We start from the raw sequence: 20,321 nt of genomic DNA, 5'->3' as shown, positions 1-20,321 counted from the left end.
CCACTTTGCTGTAAAAGGGCTTCTAATGGAGTTGGTCTGGCAAAGTTAATGCTGGGCGGGAACTTCAACCCACCACAGGAAGTATTTTTCTACCTTCCACACTAGAAGATAGGGGTTATTTTATGACAGTTCAACCTGTAGAATTTGTAAAGCAATGAGTCACTGGTAGCACAGCAGAGGAGTTCAGGTATTTCTTTATACTGGATTATAGCTGAACCATATTTACTGTGGAATCCTCACTTCTAGCTAAGCTTTGGGATGGATGTAGAAGTGTTAAACTGGAGTCCTGACCTGGAGTTGAATCTGAGTGAAGCACATGTGGTGGAGGAAAAGACTGAGTGAACTCTACAGCAGAACACTAACATAAGCTAGAACTGAACAAGGTGAAGGAGAAAAAACTGCAAATGAACACAAAGAAAATGGAATTAATTTTTTTTCCCAGTGATCTCAGGTGCAACTCATTGCTTCCTGCATTCCTGGATTTGCTTTAATGTTGGTGGAAAGCACCTTCAGTGCTGGTCATTGTTTTATTTTTTAATTACTGCTTACACATTTTCACATCTGTTGGGAAACTATTTTTAACAAATTCCAGGCAGCTGTACCAAAAGAACTGTGATATGTTCACATATACATGTTTGCTTAGGTATCTCTTCAAATCCTGCCCCTGTTCTTATAACATACTGAGGTCTTATAAAGACCTCAATGGTTTAAATCCCAAGGATTCCTACTTGGATTTTATTTGCATCTAAATAAATTCAGAACAATTCTGCTGACCAGTACTGTAAAGGAAGCATAGGCAGAATCAGGTCCTTACTAGGTTGTACTGAACTCTTCTAATAAACACACCCATTTCCCACTGAATTCGGCAGAGAAACATTTGAGGAAGTAGTCCATTATAAAGCTGAGAGACTTATATATACAAATCCCCCAGCTCATTGTAGAGCTTAGCAAAATATTTTGTCTCTTTGAATTTAGATTTCTCACTCATCTTTTAGTCATCTGTGCTTGTCACAGAAATAGACTGCACAAGAAGAGTTCTGCTTAAAGCACATCCACAGCTCAATTCTCTTAGATTAGCAGTGTGCACTAACTGTGTTTTCAAATCTCTCTTATGATAGTAAATAGGAACAGCATTTATTTTGCACTTTGTTGGTCTACAAACCAGGAAAATATCTGTTGTTTCTAAATTTAAAGTGTGCACTATAATGTACAAACAAATGTAGCAGTATAGTAGAAATTACTGGCTGTACTTCAGTACTGGAATACAAGTAAGTGTTTATCATCCACTTCAGATGTTCTAGAGAGCATTCAAACAGATCCGTTCTGAAATAAACTCTGCAGCAAGTTTGTGGAAGGTGTGTCTGGAACTGGCTGCTTTTTAACATAAAGCACATCAAGGATCTGGTATGCCCTGCTTCTTGCTTCCCTTCCCTTAAGAAATATGACCACTGAAGTACAATAATGAACTGATTAATTGTGCATGAGAAAACAGAGGTTTGATAAATGAAATGCATGGTTATGCTTTCAAAGAAATAGAAACCCCTGTGTTTGAATTGCCTCCTGTTGTATGTGGTGATTCATGTTTGCAAGTGAGAGGTGTGCAAACCATTCATGGAGGAGCAGACCTAAAGAGGTCTCCTCCAAGGTGCATAACATTTCTTTTGATGAGAAAGGTGCACACTTGGACTGTAAAAGAAATCCTGCTGTTCCTCCATGTCAAGACCAGCTTTACCTACTGATAAAGAATATCTTCAATGTTTAGAGCACTTTTCTTGCACCTTTGAAAACTGTCCTGCTTTCCAAACTGAAGCCTAAAATGCTTGTTACAAAATGATTGCATTTAACCATGCACAGCTCTTTGTTGTGCAGCCTATCAGAAACAAGTTCCGTATCTTCGAGGTGTCCAATATGAAAGGGTTTATAGGAGGTAATTGCCTACAATGACCAGGACTGCATACACATGTTGACCAAGAAGTCCCTTCCTGATCCCTGTGTCATCTGTCAGTTTTCCAGTCCTTTCCCAAGGGACAGTACCAGTGTATACAAAAATGCTCTTCTGCCAGTGCAAGATTCTTATGCATATTATTGCTCCCATTTTCTCCAAAATTACAATGATTGTGGCAGTTCCAGCACAGGTAGTGTTTTACACACAGACACTAAAATATCCCAATGAAACAAAGTACTTCAGATCATGCCTTTTAATTTAGAGTGGGACAGCAAAATGGCTTTAATAGTCTGGGAGATTGGAGCATAGTTAAGTTCTGACCAGGAAAAAGCTGCCATCAACAAAAGAAGAGAGGACAAGGGCACAAAAATGAGTTGTGTTAGTAGGATCAGCAACAGGGACAGATGGCATCAAGAGGGGAAACACAGCCCTTGTGTGAAACTGGAGATGTGGCACCAGGACAGTTTTCAGAAAAGCCAGGATTTCAGTTCCAGTGAGACTGAATTTCGGAGAAAGGTGGGACTTCCAAGAAAAAAGGCATAAGGACAGTAGAGATATGAGTCTGCAAGGGAGCTGTGGTTGGCTGGTTTTGTGCAAGCTATCAGCCAGGGCTTCATCTGATCTAAACTGGAAATGAAGGCAAGCTCCCTCTGCGAGAAGACCCCTTACACAAAGGGGAAATCTTGTTGCTTGCATAAGCAGAAAGAGAGGCTTATCTTTCCATTTCTTCAAAATGCCTTGGAAGGTCACTAACAGTGTACTTGTGCAGGCAAAACGCTGGGTCCAGAAAAGGCTTTTAACAGTCATTTCTAATTGCCTCATCACTGCTTTAAAATACAAGTAACCTGCAATATACACCTGGCTTTCTCTATCAACCTGGAGCACTGAATCACAGTATCACAGTATCACTAAGGTTGGAAGAGACCTCAAGGATCATTGAGTCCAACCCGTCTCCACAGAAATCACATAGGAGGAAGCCTCTACAGTGTTACTATAAGGGCAGGAAGAATAAATATGCAGGCTTACACACAGCCTGTTATAGGTACGTGTTGGAGGGGACACATACCTAATGCTGTGGTTTGCAGCCATGTTTCATGTGAGGCTTAGAGGCTTTTTCAAGTGAAATTGCAGCACTTTAGGGATTTCCCTAGCAAATTTAACACCTCTTCTGATTTTTAAGAAGATTGCAGAAAATTAAAAATCCATATGCTTAGCAAGAGAAAAAAAAAGGAGCTGAATAAAAAGCAGTGTCTTCTTGACATTAACAGGGTGTTCACTGAGCTTCCTGGGAGGATGTCATTTGATGTTTTGCCTGTGAGTAATTCAGATGACGAATGTCCTCCCTTTCGTTTTTAGGAGTATCTGGCACTTTAGCTTGCATTTTGACCTCCCAGGTAACTACACAAATTGACTACTGAGGGGGGCTTCATAGCTGCTACATTGATTGATCTACTCTAGTTTTAAAAGTGTGGGTCACGCTCTGAAGAAAGACCCAGCATCCATTCCACTCTTCTTTAGATAAGTACTGACTGCTTCAGGAGGTACAGTGCCATTTTTCCTTTTTTTCCCTTACACCTGGAACAAATGCTCCAACTCCCAGATTTTGAGAAATTAAATAGAAGTGCAAGAGAAACACAAATAAGTTACAAATGCAAGCAAGAGATTTACAGCTATTAAGTGAATGTAACCAAAGGGAGGAAGTTTGGGCAATAATGAGTTTTTCAAAGACAAACATGTTGAATCAGATGGTCTTTACCTCTCGCAGAAATCTTTCTGCCTTTTATTCTCTAGCACTTTATTCAAATACTCTTCCAACACCCTGCAGCACAACATGGGACAAAGACCTCCAAGGAAAAACAAAAAACCACAGAAACCAGTACAAGTCCTGTAATTTATAGTAATGAAAAGCAGTTTTTGTAGTGTATGTCATGAAATTGGTCTGCTGCTGTGTACAGTACGCTAACAGAGACCATCTGAGCATCACAGATTACACTTTAAATAGTTTACATATATATGCATGGCCAGAAGAGGAGATGACATGTTTTGGAAATCACTAAGCGGATACGCAATCTTCCAAAGCTTTCTGGAAGTTTGCTGATCTGGTGGCATAAGGCTTTTTATTTACTCTTTTTAGAGCTGCTGTGAACTTCAAGATGAGTATCCTCTGGTTGGACGTTGTAGTTACATCTGTAGAAATCGTTCCATGGGAATTAACCTTTTCTTTTTAACTCAGCCTAGAGGAGTGGTTGATAAGTGGACAATATAAGATTACACTGTTAATTGGGTGGGTTTCACCCTGAATCTTCAGTGAAGGAAGGTCTGTGTGTGTTGTACTCCACGTATATAGGCACTTGATTACCAGATCATAACAATCTTTACGAAGCTCTACATATTTGTACTGTAATTGATTAATATTTTTTTGTTTGTTTCACAGAAAGGGTTTTTTTAACAAAAGGCTTTTATTTATTACTTTCATCCTGCTTTGTGCAGCTGCATATAGAGCTAGCTTTAAGGATTATTGGAAGCCAGAAAGTATTGTAATTGCATTTGCACCAATGCCATGGTCTGATTCTATTTGTTCTCTTTAAACATATTTCTATGGTGATGTATCAGCACCTCAGTTCATCCAGAATTAGCCAGAAGGAGCAAGAAGAGAGAAGATCCTGGAAAGTAATGTCATATGTCAACACACAGAGAGAGTGATTGCTCATTGGAATGGGCTGCCCGAGGAGGTGGTGGGGTCGCCGTCGCTGGGGGTGTTCAGGGCGAGGCTTGACAGGATGCTTGGTTCCATGGTTTAGTTGATTAGGTGGTGTTGGATGATGGGTTGGACACGATGAACTTGAAGGTCTCTTCCAACCTGGTTTATTCTATTCTAGTCTAGTCTAGTCTAGTCTATTCTATTCTATTCTAACTCTTGCACTCTCATAACAATGATAACTCTGCAAACGTTGTTTGCAGTCATTTATCTTTCACTAAATTCAACTAATTGGTTTTGCAAATGAAATATGATGAATTTAAAGATTTGACAAACTGTGCCTACCAAGGTCAGTTTGGGGAAGATGTTATTCAGTTCTCATGAAAGACAGAACTGGGGGGGGGGAAATGGAAAACCAGATTTTGAAGCCATGGATATTGTCTGAGTATTGTGTTGTGTACAGTGTGCTGCTTATTCTAGGCAAGGAATGAAAGCATTATTTCTATTAATCACTTGCTGTCACAGAATTACTTCTCATTAAGAAAACTCATGAATTTGTGTAACCTTACCTAAATGCAGAAAGATTATTTCTTCATATACTGCTTGTTAAAACAAATACACATCATTAGACAGAATTGTTCTGTTTGTCATTACTGTGGACTGTGAATAGAAGGGAAATGGGACAGACAGTACCAGGTGTGGATAAAAACCTGATATTTATTCCTATGCAGAAGCACTTCACTGTATGCATTGAAGTAACACAGTGGCACTCTGAAGGGGATAAATACCAGTGAACAACTTAAAGCTTCAAGAAGAAAAGAGACCATGTTGAGAGGTCAAGTATGTTCAGTGCTACCCTCAGATGCATTCAGTAATGAACAATGAGGCAGTAATGAGGATGAGGCAAATATCTACTTAGACTTTTTATGCATCATTAGTCAAGCCAGTGGATATGGTGGCTGAACCAAAAAAAAAAGCTCAAGGAAAGCAACTAATTTGGGACCAACCCATATTTTTTTCATTTTCTCCCCAGCAAAACAATAAACTGAAAAGAGGGTTGACCAGAAACAAAACATTTTGTTTTCAGTTTATTTAGTTCCTCTTCATTTTCATTTTGTTAGTTCAATGTGAAGTGAAACACTGATGGGTTTGCTCTGAAAATGCTGTAATAAAATCCTTAGTCTTTCCCAAATATGTTTGCTTTCTGAATGTGTTTTTTTTGTTCTGGAACCATTTATTAAATTTGACCCAATTTCATAAATACTTTTATTCTGCCTTCATGATTTGTTGAACTGATTAATCACATTCTCCATTGCCAGTATTTTGTTTCCCAGGAACAAAGACAACTCATGTTTTCTCTTTTTATCCTCTTAATTGAAATGCATAATGTGTCATCACCAAAATACTTGAGCATTTTCCATATTAAAAAAATGTTCTCTGTGAAACCTCTTCACTTTTTCTCCTTGTAGTAGAGCAACAAGGTGAAATAATGGTGCATGAGTGAAAAAAAAAGGCAAGGTTGAGGAGGGTTTTAGGATGTGATTCTGGAAATGGCAAGATATTTGTCCGTCTTTTCTGAGGTTCTTCCTTTAGTGAGCAAGTAGGAGAATGCAACTGGCATAACCCCTCAAAAGAAGGAGAAGTGATTCTGAGGTAGCATCAACCTGACACGGCATTTGTGTTCAGGTCCAGACTCTTGACTTCAGAAGGGAGGGTAATGCAGGTATTGTTTAGTGAATGCAGATGGAGTAGCACTAAACCAAATCCTCTGCAGTAATGATAGCTGTGGTCTACTGAGTTTAGCTGCAATTTAGTTTTTCCCCAGGACATATATATATGTGTGTGTTTTGCTCCTCGGTATAGTGAGCTGCAGTAATTAAAGTAACAAATCCACAGACAACCCACAGGCCACTACAGAGTTCTATGGTTTGATGTACAGCCTTTCTGGCTAGTCCCAGATAGGAGGGTGAGAAGTACTTTAAAGCCAGAGATAATTTGGACAGCTGCTGTCTATAAAGTCAACAAGATCATAGCAAGTCTGTGAGTTTGACAATTGAAAGCCACACAGCCCAAGTAAGGGCAAATGACAGATCATTTTTTTGTGAGGACTCTTCCCTCAGACTTGCCTAGACTGAGCTTCAGTTAATTGTTTTGCCACACTGAGCAATCCTGAAGGGGACAGTGCTAAATTCAGAGTAAAGCGGATGTCGTGCTTTGCTTCTGTGGTGGTTCTGTGCAGATATTTGATAAGACAGAGCACAGGAACAAGCTGTTTGAGATGCTGCAGTTGGGTGCCCTGGAGATGGAGGAAAGCTGTCCACTATGACTCAGACAGATACCTTAGCACAGTTACCATGTAAATGAATTGTGATAGAAGTATAATGTTTAGTTGCTAATTACATTTAGATTCCTTTGGGGAACCACCAAGATTTCTATGAAAGCACAGTTCCAGCCACTGAACACACAGAATTAATCCATTGGTTTGCTCTAACAGGGGACCTAAAAAGAACAATTACTTACACTGCTGTGATTGCCCTTCTTCAAGGTTAAATTCTCTATACAGATTCCACTGTTGCTCTTCACATGAGATGATTTTTCTTTGAAGAGCAATGAAAGCTACTATATTATCCATCCACTTACTGATTTTTCTCAATGAACAATAGTGCTTTTGGTTAATGATATTTTATTTTTCATTAGTGGCATCCTTGTCCTTCATAAGCCACATCTTGAAAAAAAGAAAAAATTAAAATAATTGGAAAGTAAAACTTGGGAGAGACTTCTAAAGGTTTTGTCACCATAACCCAGTTTTCCAGCAATGACTTCTCCTGGCAGATCTTTGTCTAACAAAACCTGTTTGTTCTAAGAACCCTCCATCCCTATTCCAATGCCTAATTCTTATTATCCTTACAACATTTTGCCTAATGACTTGATCCAAATTTCCCTTGATGCAATTTAAAGCCATTGCTGTCCACTGATTGTGCTTGGGTTTTCATGTGAACTCTCCCACTAGTTGGGATCTTGCCAGTGCTGAGATAGCACTAAGATGTCTTCAGTTGTACAGTCCATTTCCCACAACAGCATGCTACTGTTAATTCACATTCAGCTTGCAGTCCCTATATAGTCCCTTATCCCTTGGTGCATAAATGTTCCTCAAACTGACCTTCTCCAGTGTAGGCTCATAGCATTTGTTACTTTTGTGTAAGAATCCTGCCTTTTTATGCCTTTCACTTGCTTAAAAAACCCAAACATCACTTGGTGCACTCACAAATTTTGTATTTACTCAAATACTGCTTTCATAAAAAACCCCACATTTTTATAAGCTGGAAGTACCCAAGTGGATGTTTGCTACTGCAACTAAGATTTTGTGTAAAATACTGTTAAGTTTTTCTAATCAGGTCTCTGTTCAAGACGGCTTCAAAACACAAAGGAGCACGGGGCTCTAGGGACATAGTGCATGTGTGAATTCAGGGGAATGATTGGTAACTGACAATAAAGCAAGAGATGCTTTGTTTAGCTCTTTCAAACAAGAGGTAGCTGAAGAATGGAACAGTAACAGTTTGATTTTACAACTAGATTTTTAAAGATAGCATATTTTCATTAATGGTCTTCAGGCTCTTTTTGGTTTCTTCACATTGTGGCTATTGCAAGTTCCCGGGTCAGATTTGATCAGATGTCTCTCTCCCTAATGTTTTCAGAAGGGGAAATGTCCTTATTGTCAAAATACCACTGGGGCTACTGCATTTCTCTCCTGTATTGCCAAGTCTGATCAAGGGAGTTCTTTGTCAAACAGAAACATCCACACTGGTTCCTAAACACCATGTCAGGTAGTTTATACACACACACCGAGCAGGTTCTCATCAGCAGTCAGCATGGTCTATGTAGGATCCAAGGGGAATATGGTCTTGGACTGCATCCTATGAAGATCAGGTAAATTTAAATCTGTGTATTTGCTACGTTGTGGCTAGCCTGGGTAGAGCCAGTTTCTATTTTAGGCACTATATTTTTAGGAGAATCTTTACAGTGTCATGGAGGCCTTCCTAGCTGTAAATGGAGAACATCGTTTTCACAACCAAACTGTTTTTATGTCTAATATGATCTTTTGTTTGGGTTTTTTTTTCTTTTAGGTAGAGAGGATTGTAGACAAAAGGAAGAACAAGAAGGGCAAATGGGAATATCTAATCAGGTGGAAAGGCTACGGAAGCAATGAAGACACTTGGGAACCTGAACATCATCTACTACATTGTGAGGAATTTATTGATGAGTTCAATGGACTACACGTTACTAGGGAAAAGCGAGCGAGGCATGGGAAACAGGCTGGCGCGCCAAAATTTTTACGGGAAAGCCGAGGGTCATCTGTTGAGAAAATATCACATAGACCTTCTGAATCTGGGAAGTCTAAAGGGTCAGCACACAAAAGGAAGAGAATTAATCCATCTCTTCAAAAACAGAAAAGAGGATATGCAGCAAAGCCAGGGTCTGCTAATGACAGGGCTGCTAAAACTGTGACTTACCGAACTACTCCCAGCGGTTTACAGATCATGCCACTGAAAAAGCCACATAATGGTCTGCAGAATGGAGATGGCAGTCATGAAAAAGATTCTAGACATTTTGGGAATGGCTCACAACAGCAGAATGTGGATATAAATAATCATGAAGGAGAACAAAATTTGCCCAGCGTGTTGGAAGTAAATAACGATTCACCTGTTGTGAATGGAATTGGTATGTGATTTAACTACAGTCTGGGGCGGGGGGTGGCAGAGGTTAATTGCAGCAACTGCACACAGAGCCCACTCGTGGAAAAGTCATTGTCATGCTACAACAACTGATCTGGTGAGAAGCACAAAAGCAGCTTTCACACTCTTTCCCCACACATTATACCATTTTTTTATCAGTTGGCTTCTCTCCTTCCGTTTCCCACGGAGTGACAAGAAGCAGTGTGGGCTTGGTTAGATGCCTTTGCAGTGTAAAGTCCTTGTAGGGAAATGAAGACGAGGCGCGGAGTGGGAATGACAACTGAGGTATGTATAATACTGCAGCTTTGGTTTTGTCTATCACCAAGTAACAAATCACTTCCCCATTACATGTGCTCAGATCCAACGGTCTAGCATGATGGGGATTATTTTAGAAACAGCATTAATAGCGCTCTTGCTAAAGTACCCTGGTAAGTATGTCTGAGTAACATTCAAGTTCCTCAGTATTAAGGTTCATCACATTCAAGAGTACTCAGAACTGCCAAGCCTTGGTCTCTGGATACATGGGAAGTCTCCAGACATAACATATGGGAAGGTACAAGCAGCCTTAAAGTGAACAAGGAGAAATAGGAGAAATTTCTTTCTAATTCTTATAGTTACTGACTGGCTTAGTTCTCGAAGAATAAAGACTTATGTTCTCTATAAATACAATTCAGCTTAAAGAAAGTAAGCTTCTTGTCTCTCTGTGTCCAATCTTTTTTCTTTTTTCTCCTTTTTTTTTAATCCTACCAAATTTAAAGCCTTAACGGTGTTTTGTGACAAAAATCTCCAAGAGTTAACAACAAGGTGTACATTTTATTTCATTGAGTTTTAGGGTTTGGGGAGTTATTTAGTTTTTTTTTGACCTTTACTTTCATTGAGTAAGCTCCTGTCCCTGCATGAAGGGATAAAGTGAAGATGTCTTGTGCATCACTAGGCAGCTCCAAGCTTTTTAGCCTTCCTACCATGTGGAAGTCTTTCCAGATTCCTGGTAGTGTTCAGTATCCTCTTGTGGTTTTGGTGTGTGGTGGTTTCTTTAATACCTTTTTGAAACAGCAGGAGCTGTTCTAAGTGATTTCCTACTGCTTGCTGATACAGTGGTGATCCAATATTTTGAGAATTATTTTTTCTGCTGCTACACACTGTATGAAAGTTTTCATTGAGCTATACACAATTGCTCTTAGGGTTGTTTTTTCTTTCTGGTTACAGTTAATTTAGAACCCAGCTATATGTATGATTCTTTTCATTATGCATTTAATCTGCTTTACTGTTGCCAGTTCATCTTTTTCTTATGACTCAGTGAAGCTCTTCAAAATCTTTCCTAGTTTTTACTCCATTTATTTTGTATTCCCTTCAAATTTTCCCCTCATACTTCTCTTCCCAGTTCATTAATATGTACATTAAATAAACTAATCCTTCTGCAGGTCCTTGGGGCAGCCAACTACTAATCATTTGACATGCTGAAAAGTAACCATTTGTTCCAATTATTTATTTTTATTAGCCAATTTCTATAGCCCATGATAGCACTCATTTCCTTAACAGCTTCTTGTGAATTGCCCTGCCAAAAACTTTTCAGAAGTCAACATAAATTTTATCACTCTGCTTTCCATTTTCCACCGTATTGGCAACCTAGCAAATGCTCCTTGACTTGGGAAGTACAACTGACCTTGCCTAGTCTTACTGGTTACTGCTGGGGTCTTTCAATCTAGGCATCAAACATCTTGCTCAAGACTCCCAAACCAGCAAAATGTTTGGTCAGCTTGAAATGCATAAGTAGTCCAGATGATGGGAATGATACTTAAAATTGAGAGGGCAGACTTTTGTATTTTGATGAGTTTGAGCTCAAAGGAGACTGCTTCAGAAGTTACCTGCTTCTTTAAAGAGACTTGCATATCTAATTACAGATGTGCATAAAGTTATTTTGCTTTGCTTTCTTAGTGTTTCTAAGGGCTTTCCTTAATGATTTGGTTTATGCTGGGGAAGTTCTGATAAAAAGTGCATATTTAAAATACATTAATTCCCATATTTTAGCATCTTTACTTTTGTAATGAAGAACTAAAGGGCCTCAAAGAACTGTAATGTCAAGTGATCCTTTCATTTGTCCCCAGAAAACTGATGAGTTGGCACCCACCAGCCTCTGTTTGAATAATGCCTGTTAAGAGAGCTCTATTTCACCAGGTGCTCTGCCATGTATGCAGGGCTCCTGGCCTTAGAGCTGAAGTTTGCAGCTCATTCAAAACACTTGTTTATGATGGGTTTTGCATTCTCCAAATTAATCGCTTTAGTTCTCTCTTTTCTCCCTTGCATTCTGCCCTTCCTGTATGCACGAGCAAGAGATCTTAAATCTCTACCTGGTTCTCATCTGAAAAACTTGTACTCAGTAGCACTCCCAAGGTCAGAAATCCCTCCAGTCTTGCTTCATGATACCCATCACATGCAGAGTGGAGAAAACTACAAAGAGGAGAGATGAGACTACCAAAGAAAGAGCAGACAGAAACTGAAGGAGGGTCAACATAAGAATACTGGCTTTTATTTCTAATACTGCCCTACGAGCTTGAGAGAAGTCACATTTCCTGCTACCAGATTTGAAATGTCAAATCAAAGAAACTTGCACTACTCTTAAGTAAGTCCAACAATGCACTGAACTCCCTCAGTGTTCATCCACACAGAGAAGTATCACAAACTCATTTTAATCAGGATAAATGTCACAGTAAAACTGCTCTGAAATTTTACAAATTGCAAATGAAGAAGGTTTCAGAGAAAAATGTCAGTTTGTTGAATAACAGAAGTTTTGTTCCAAACATCTTGGGTTTCAAAACTTTCTCCAAATCTGAGCCAAGGTCCCAAGGCTTTGTCCTTTGAGACCTGGAGCAATGTGGCAGTCTGCTTGGCAGGACTCCCACGTGTAGCTTGGAGGCAGCCAGCCATGCCAGAGGTTTCAGGCAGTCTGCCACAGAGTCTGGAAGTCGAAAGCCCAGCGTGCCCCATCAACGCTCGCAAGGCTTCCAGGCACCATGTGCAGAACAAAGAGGGAGCCTGCAGGACCTGGTTTTGGCTCCCAGAAGCTGTGGCTCCTGGGCATCCCTATGCCACATCTGATGAAGCAGACATTTGTGTGAGCTTTGAGATTGCCTTTGTGGAGCCTTAATGAATTTCAGTCAAAGTTTACAGTAAGAGTGCACAAAAAAGGTATATAGAAATTCTAAGGGGGTTTTGAGATGAAGCCTAGATTCAGAAAACTCAGGAATTCCCCACAATTTGGAAACCCAACTGTAGGACCAGCTCTGCTACCAGTGTTGGCCTATGGCTGAAGGCCCCTAAAAAACAGTAGTTTTTCATATAGTAGTAATATTTAACTGCCAGTGTCTTGAACCAACCAATATAACTAGTAATTTATAAATGTAACTAACCAAAAAATACCTATTTTGTTTGTCTGTGCTATGCCAGTTCTGTTGAAACAAAGGATAGCTATTTGAAAACTAGTGCTTGATGACTCCTTGAATGGACTTCCACCAGTCTGTGGTTGGTTTTGTATATACATCCACTTGGGTACCAGTGTTTCCTGCTCGACCTATAGGTTACTCCACCAGTAAGCTATTTACCCCAGAAAGGTGATTGTATACCTACAGATGTGCACACAAAATCATGTATGCACCCTAGTGGAGGCCTGGAACCTTGCTGAAGCTGGGGCAGACCTTTCTTGCCAAAACTTGTCATGTACCTTCTACACATCCTGTCAGGAGGAGAGTCGAGTCATCTTTACAGACAGTTATTTAAGGGTCTGCAAACTGGAAAATCAAAAACTCTGCAGGATAACATCTGCAGATAGTCCCAGGACCGACCAATGCCATTCTTTCTGGTGATATTTGTTGTCTTCCATTATGGCATTTCCATTTCTCTCCACATACTGTAATTGAGAGTGATTGTTTTGTCAAGTTTCTTGACAGCACCAAAAAAAACATTCTCTTTTAATTTTCTCTTTCCTTTTTCTACATCACTCTATTTCTGTACCGTCTGCTGAAGAATTTTTGCTTGTCATGTATCACAAACCACTCTTTTTCTCCATTACAAAAATCTTTGTAGTCTAATGGTGCCCTTAATATAAATTCTGTGAACTCAATCACTGCTTCCTCTTGGGTTATTTAGCTCATTCTGGTTTATTTATTCTGGAGCAATCCTGGCAGTAAAGGACAACCAAATATGCTTGCTTTCTCAGTTTGGATAAAACTTTGTGGCTTTTAGATATCTTACAGATGCTCCCTTAGCTGGAGAACTCTGAAATTATTAGTAAATTATCATCAGAACACTGCTTTTAAGTATGTACAGTATTAACCACTACCCACAAGAAAGACAGAAAGAAGACAGAAAAGCTATTGGGAAGACTGAGGAATGCACAACTGTTGTTCACTAAATCCCTCAATAGCAGAACTAGGGACCTCTCAGTGAAACTGATAGAACATCAGATAAAAGCACAGATGAAAGAAAATTCTCTGCTGTGTAGTGGCTACACAACTTCTCAGCCATACCAGAGGAAGCTGTGGAGAAAGACAGGCTCAAAAGGAGATAAGGGAAATCCATTAAAAGTTCCATGAGCAAATATTGAAGGAAATAGGAAGGATGAATACTCTCAAATTCCTATACAGCACTTTGGGCTGATACTAGGGGAGTGGACTGCAGAAAGTGGCCAAGCTTGCATTTTCTCCCTGAATAACATCCATCACTGCCATTCTTTGGGCATGTTAAAGGGCTGTTACCCTTGTGCACACTAAGTGGTGCTAACTGTTAACCCTGGAGCACAGATAGTCTGGATGCTTTAGTGACTCTGGAGTGAACCTTCAGTAGCTCCATCAAATCCATGCAAACAGACATGCTAAATGGGTGTGACAATACCTGAGTGTGTTCTTTAGATTTTGCTGATCATTTTCTCCAGTTTATCAGATTAAACAAAATTGCAGGGATGCACTATATACACTGAAAGAACAATTTATGCACTGTATGTTGTCCTGTTAATCTGTTCTTGGAAATGAAACATTTCCATGTGTGTTTCCCTCCTATTTAATTCAGATTGTTCTTTCCTCTGGTTAAATTTCTTCAGCTGGTGTGCAGTTAGTTAAAAAAAGGTGATAAAAATCTGTATTTCCTTCCATCCTATATTTAACCTATAAACTGAATACATTGCTCAAAGAAGAATGCAACAAAAATGTTAAATTTGGGAGGGCTTTTGTTGAAATGTATTACCTGTGTGAATTCATCTACTGCTCTCTTACCATGTGTACTTAAAACAATGTGGCATAAGCTTCAACACTAGGCAGATAATCAGTGCAGTTAGTCTGACACATCTTCCACTGAGTGTTCATTTGTGCCTCTGATGTTGTAAGTTCTGTACACTCTCTTTGGGGAGATTAAGCTCTTCACATCTCAGTTTCTTGGTGGGCCAAGCAACACAGTATCATTGTCGCTACATAAAAATGCAATAGTTGGAAGCGTGTCTCAGTCAAATAATTAATTTTAATATATTATTCCCAATTATATTAATTTTCCACTAGTAATTTCACATGTTGATTTTTGTTTGTAGAGTAAGTGTAAAAATACAAGCAGCAGCAAAACCTTATGAGAAAGTAGAAGCAGGCTGTAGGAAATCCTTCATTTGAAAAATGGAAGCACATGCTATTCTTCTCTGATTCTGATAGGTTGGACGCAATGATCTTGAAGGTCTCTTCCAACCTGCTCTATTCTATTCTATTCTATTCTATTCTCAAGAAAACAAATTGCAAATTCTGCTGGCTACAAATGATTTCTTTTTTCACACTGGTGAGCTAAAGTGATTCCTCAGTGTTTGCACTGCACCAGCTTAAATCTTCTATTCAGTATGAAGCAGGAGATGCTTTAGATGGTATCTCTTAATTTAACAATGAGAAGAAGTTTATGATAGACTGCGGTGGCAGACTAAGAGCCATGTATTTCTGTGTGTAGATACATTTGCATGCATGTGCTCACATTACATGATGAAGCCAAATGATGCACCAGCTCAGTGCTGTTAGGCACTCTATATAAAGACCCCATACTGTAACTGCAGTGTATACAGAGGCATCTCACACACTGTGAACAAGTCCACAGGCCATTGCCAACTGAGAGGTATCAAACAGATCAGTTAGCTACATAAACAGCACATTAAAATATAGCTAATCCAAAATGAGGCTAAGTAAATTTGGGCTAGAGTAATGTGCTCTGAATTCACCATTCGGTTCTGTTCCAACAGCATTTTTAACTGGATAGTGGTCTAAAATATAAAATGTAAATCTGTGTTCTAATATTCATGTCATCTGTCCTTTAAAAATTCCTAGCTATTTGATACCAGAAGCTGGAAGAGATCAGCTTTGTCAGGAGTAAAGAACAGAACAAACAAAGGTGTTTTCATACAGCTCTTTCCTGGCCTTTCTTAAATATGGCATATTGTGGGTTAATATCTATTTAAACAAAAACAGATTTGGAAACTCTTTCAGTGAACAGAGTGACTTTAATCTCTGTTCCTCAATAACTTGCCTCTGCTTTGCTTTTATTGGCAGTTGTGTGAAACATCTGCAATTAGAAAAGGAATATTACATAAAAATCTTGTCAAGCTATTCTCAACATTCAGGCTCAGTGTTACCAATCATAATATTGCCTATTGCAGAGGAACTGTAAACATAAGCAAAGTAATAGTCTGTAGTTCATGCACAGCGTGAGTCAAACTAAACTTTTAAAACTGAGGGGGAACTATCTCTTTCTTGTCATAGTTTCCTTTTTATTTTTTGCTACTGCTAGATACCCTCCAAAATGGCATCAGCATTTTCCATGTGTAGTCCAATATTAATAGCATACCTGTTAGTCAGAAGTCAGTAATTATTGTTACTGCCAAATGTAAGGAACAGGCACTTGGGATCAAAGCAATGAGGGTGGCTCATGGCTACTAACGCCAACCACAAAGATAAGTAGAAGAGAATGCCAGTTGTGTCAGCTTGGCAACAACTCCCCTAACTTAGTGTCACATAGAGATGTGCAACAAGTGTGTGTTCAGATTGTCATCTGAAACCAGTAGTGATATTGTGGTCACCATAAAAGGAAGAAAATGTAACTTTGAAAGATGAGCTTTGGACTAAACCTGTCGTGTCATTTTTCCAAAGCTGCTTTAGAGTCTTCCTATGAATCCAGGGATCACCCCAAATTCATATGAAAGACTGATACAATTGCTTTCATCTTCAAAGCAGTACTGAATCCCATTAAGAGGACCAGTTCTACATGCTACAGTTCACTGGATCTAGAGGTTGTCTGATCAGAGAACAAAAAGTACTGCAGGTTGGAATACAGAATAATGAGAATGGCTCAAGGCCACATTTGACTAGCCTGGCACATTTTAGATTTATCAACTTCACCGTGTAGCGGCTATTGTAAATACTGAGCTGTGTTAAGCTAAAAGAAAGTTTCACGCCAGATCTTTGAAGGGATAGACACAATTACGCTTTGATTCTTTCCACCTGAAAGGTTCATCTCTGGCCAATGGAAGCTTGAATCTCCACAGCACTGTGAAAAGGAAACTAGATGGGGAGAAAGATTATGTCTTCGATAAGAGACTAAGATACAGCGTGCGTCAAAACGAAAGCAATTGCCGGTTCAGGGACATTGTAGTCCGGAAAGAAGACGGTTTCACGCATATTTTGCTGTCGAGTCAGACTTCAGATAACAATGCACTGACCCCAGAGGTAAGCACGTAGCCATAAAAGCCAAAGAAAGCCATCCCAATGTGTGGGTTATCTTGGAAATGCTGCACTTGAACTGGATTTTATGTATTTTTTTACCTAATTGATTATCCCAGAAAAAAAAAAGTAAGATAGAGTTCAGATTTCTTTTCACACTTGTGATTCCTAACAAGAAGAATGCAATGGAAATTAGTCTTTGATTTACATGTCTGAAACTGAAAATTAGAAGTAAAGAAAGGAATGGCAGAATTGGTATTGCCACTGCGGAGTTGGATGAAGCAGGTTTTCACATGTTGAAGTTAGTGGTGTTTACTATCCTTAGGAGAAATCTGGCCTCTTTCATTTGTTTAATTGAAAGAGTGCTCCAGAATTTTGGAGCTATATCCTGAGACAGTAATTCCAGAATTATATCTTGATCCCTGATTGTTTTTTCTCTGAATCACTTCATGAGTCTTTATTTATGAAATCTTAAGCAATTAGGGGCACTAAGCTGAATTGCATAGACTCATACAACTTTTACATGATGTTAATGAATTCTCTTGTTCCAAACATTATACAGGTAAGGTCAGACTTGGAATTGTAGCTTGCACTACTCCAGTACACATGTGGGTCACTGGAAGGGTTTTTCCTTCCATTCCCTGTGATCTTAGCACAGTGAGCAGTGATGTCCCTGTGCACCTTGGCCATTTCAGAACAAAAGGGATATCAATAAATGCCTGCATCAGGATGCTTGTCCTAGAGAGCAGAGAACATACCTGAGCCTTGTTCCACGTGGGCGGTAATGGCCTGATGGAAAGGGGTTACCATAGATCACACTGGAAACGACAGGAACTTCTTCCCAGCACCAGTTTTGCCTGTCTGAACATTCTGCAGGCAGATTTCCTCCACAAGCTGCCTGCAGCCTGGCAGATCTCTGTTTTCTGCCCTCCAGACACACCAGTGCAGCTCTATCTTACACAGTAACTTCACGATCAGAGCAGATGAAATACTGGGTTGAGCACTATCAGAGGGAAAGGTTGATTCTAGCTTTGAGGAGTTACTTTGTTCAATAAGAAACTGGGTAACTTTGAAATGATTTAAAATGAGTTTCAGGTAAAACCATGGGCAGGTAAGATGGGCCCTAAATTTGACTCCTCATCCCAAATGCACACCCTATACAGTGACATAATAGACAGAATGATACTGAACAGTTAAAAGTAATGGTACATGCATTTATCACTCCTAGATTCTAAGCTATATACTATTTAAAAGACTATCTTGGTACTTAACACAGAACACCAAACACCTGCCTTTAATACTAATTCATTAAAACGCATTAGATTGCATCAGATCCATCATTCCATCTATGTATTAATTACCACTAATTGACACTGCAGGTAATTTGAATGAAGAGCTAAAGAGCCTGAAAAAGTATGAAATCAAGGACTCAGTGTGTTCAGGCTGAACAGACATACCTTTACATTGCTGGCTGTGCTGTTCCACATGAGCAGTGCTCAAATGCTCTAACCAGTGAATTAATTCAGGCTCTTCGGGTCTGCCAAACCAATCTGCTTCATTCTTTGAGAATTTTCAATATGCTGGGAGCCCACCTCTGTGGAAGAATAAATGATAAGCACATAATAGTCCTCTTCTTGCATCACCAGCATAGACTATTTCCAGAACCTTTATTGAAGATCACTCAAAACCCAGGAAATACATTTTAGAAAACTACATTACTGACCAGGATCTGGATGGTCAGGAATTGATCAAGTTAATGAGTTCTCCATGTTGAGATTGTCTGTTTAAAACTCACCCAGGCTGAGAGCAATTGAAAGCTCTTGCCCTGTGAAGGCTGCTTGCTGGCAAACATGAAACAACTTGTTTGGCGTTGGTCCAGGCTGCAGGCCATGATTATTCACACCACAAAATCCAGGACCTCCAATATTGGCAATTCCACATCCTCCTGACCATTAGAGCAAACCCCAAGGGGACTGAAAGGAGGAATACGCAAGGAATACGCCTTGTCTGTGCAGTTTGTCACCCGTAGGCATAGGTGAGACAAACTCACAGCATATTTTTAGGGACATTTACAACATTCTCGGTTTTGACACCTTTTATCACTAGTGAACAGAAACACAAACACAAAATTCCTACAAAATTAAGAAAGTGTGCTTCATTTTGCCAAAAGTAACATCAAGTTTTATTAGCCATTTAGTAAATTGTGTTTGCCAAATGCTAAATGATTAATGTACACAGAGCAAGTCTGCTTGGTGTGGTTACAACAGCGGTCTGGTGATTCTTGGCCACCTATGTTAGGGAAAAAAGAGATGTGCTCTGCCCACAGCCATTATCAAATTAAGCTTAGACAAAATCACTCTCACCCATAAACAGACCTGCTTCCTTTTGTGCTTTAGTTTAATCTTCAAGATGAAATTTAATAGTTTTGTTTGACCATTGGCCTCTGCTTTTTATGCCAGTTTAATTAACATAACAAGGAACTAACTTATTAAAAAAAAATAATCTTGGAGAAGTCTACCTAACTCTTCATTCTATGTTTTTGGTAACCACATCTTACCTCTGGGTTTGTGCAGGTGATTTTAACATGAAATGTGCTGATGCTCCTTCCAGCAGCATTTAGAGTGACTGAAGTTAACTCAGAGACAATCTAGTGAGTGAGGGTTTTCTACAAAAATGTTCAGGGCGCTATAGAAATTCTTTCTGATGTTTTACAAGACCTTATAAAACTTCCAAGCCAGTGTCATGAAACAGCACAGCTTGTTTTTATTTCAGTGGCTCAGGCTTGCTACTTTCAAAATTCATTTTAAAACAGCTAATGTAAAATATTTTATCGTTATAAATTTCATGAGGGTATTTTCTCTCATGGGTCTTTGGCTGCTTCTGAAGTTCTTTCTCCAGTGATGATGTTGCTGTTTTAAGTCAGCACATTTCAAACTTAAGATTAAATGGATCCATCCACTGCTTTTAGTATACACTATTAATAGAGCTAGGAATTAATATTCCCCTGAATTAAAAGCAAAACATATCCTAAAGTAAGGCTTGCCCTGAATGCTGACAGAACTACCTCAAGAACATTTCTCATACAAAAGAGTCAGGTTTCAGATTTCTAGCCATGAAAATTACAGGGTTTGAAGTTCTACCAGGTGCATTTCAGAGCACTGATTTGCCTTCATTTTCTTTCTTACAACATTTCCCGACTTAAAAAAAGAAAAGGC

At 39.3% G+C, this 20,321-nt stretch overlaps 1 protein-coding gene across 1 annotated transcript in view; it reads left to right on the top strand.

Annotated features, from left to right (window-relative positions):
- CDYL2 (chromodomain Y like 2) overlaps positions 1-20,321 on the top strand; it is a 60,776-nt gene that overhangs the window by 24,368 nt on the left and 16,087 nt on the right. Inside the window, exons 2-3 of the mRNA XM_054170052.1 lie at positions 8,768-9,362; positions 16,895-17,112. Of these exons, the coding sequence (XP_054026027.1) occupies positions 8,768-9,362; positions 16,895-17,112 (813 nt within the window). The remainder of the gene's footprint in view (positions 1-8,767; positions 9,363-16,894; positions 17,113-20,321) is intronic.

This window comes from Dryobates pubescens, chromosome 19 (assembly GCF_014839835.1).
Source record: "Dryobates pubescens isolate bDryPub1 chromosome 19, bDryPub1.pri, whole genome shotgun sequence".
NCBI classification, from domain to species: Eukaryota; Metazoa; Chordata; class Aves; order Piciformes; family Picidae; genus Dryobates; species Dryobates pubescens.
Note: the sequence above shows the minus strand (reverse complement) of the source record. Positions and strands in the feature narration are given on the sequence as shown.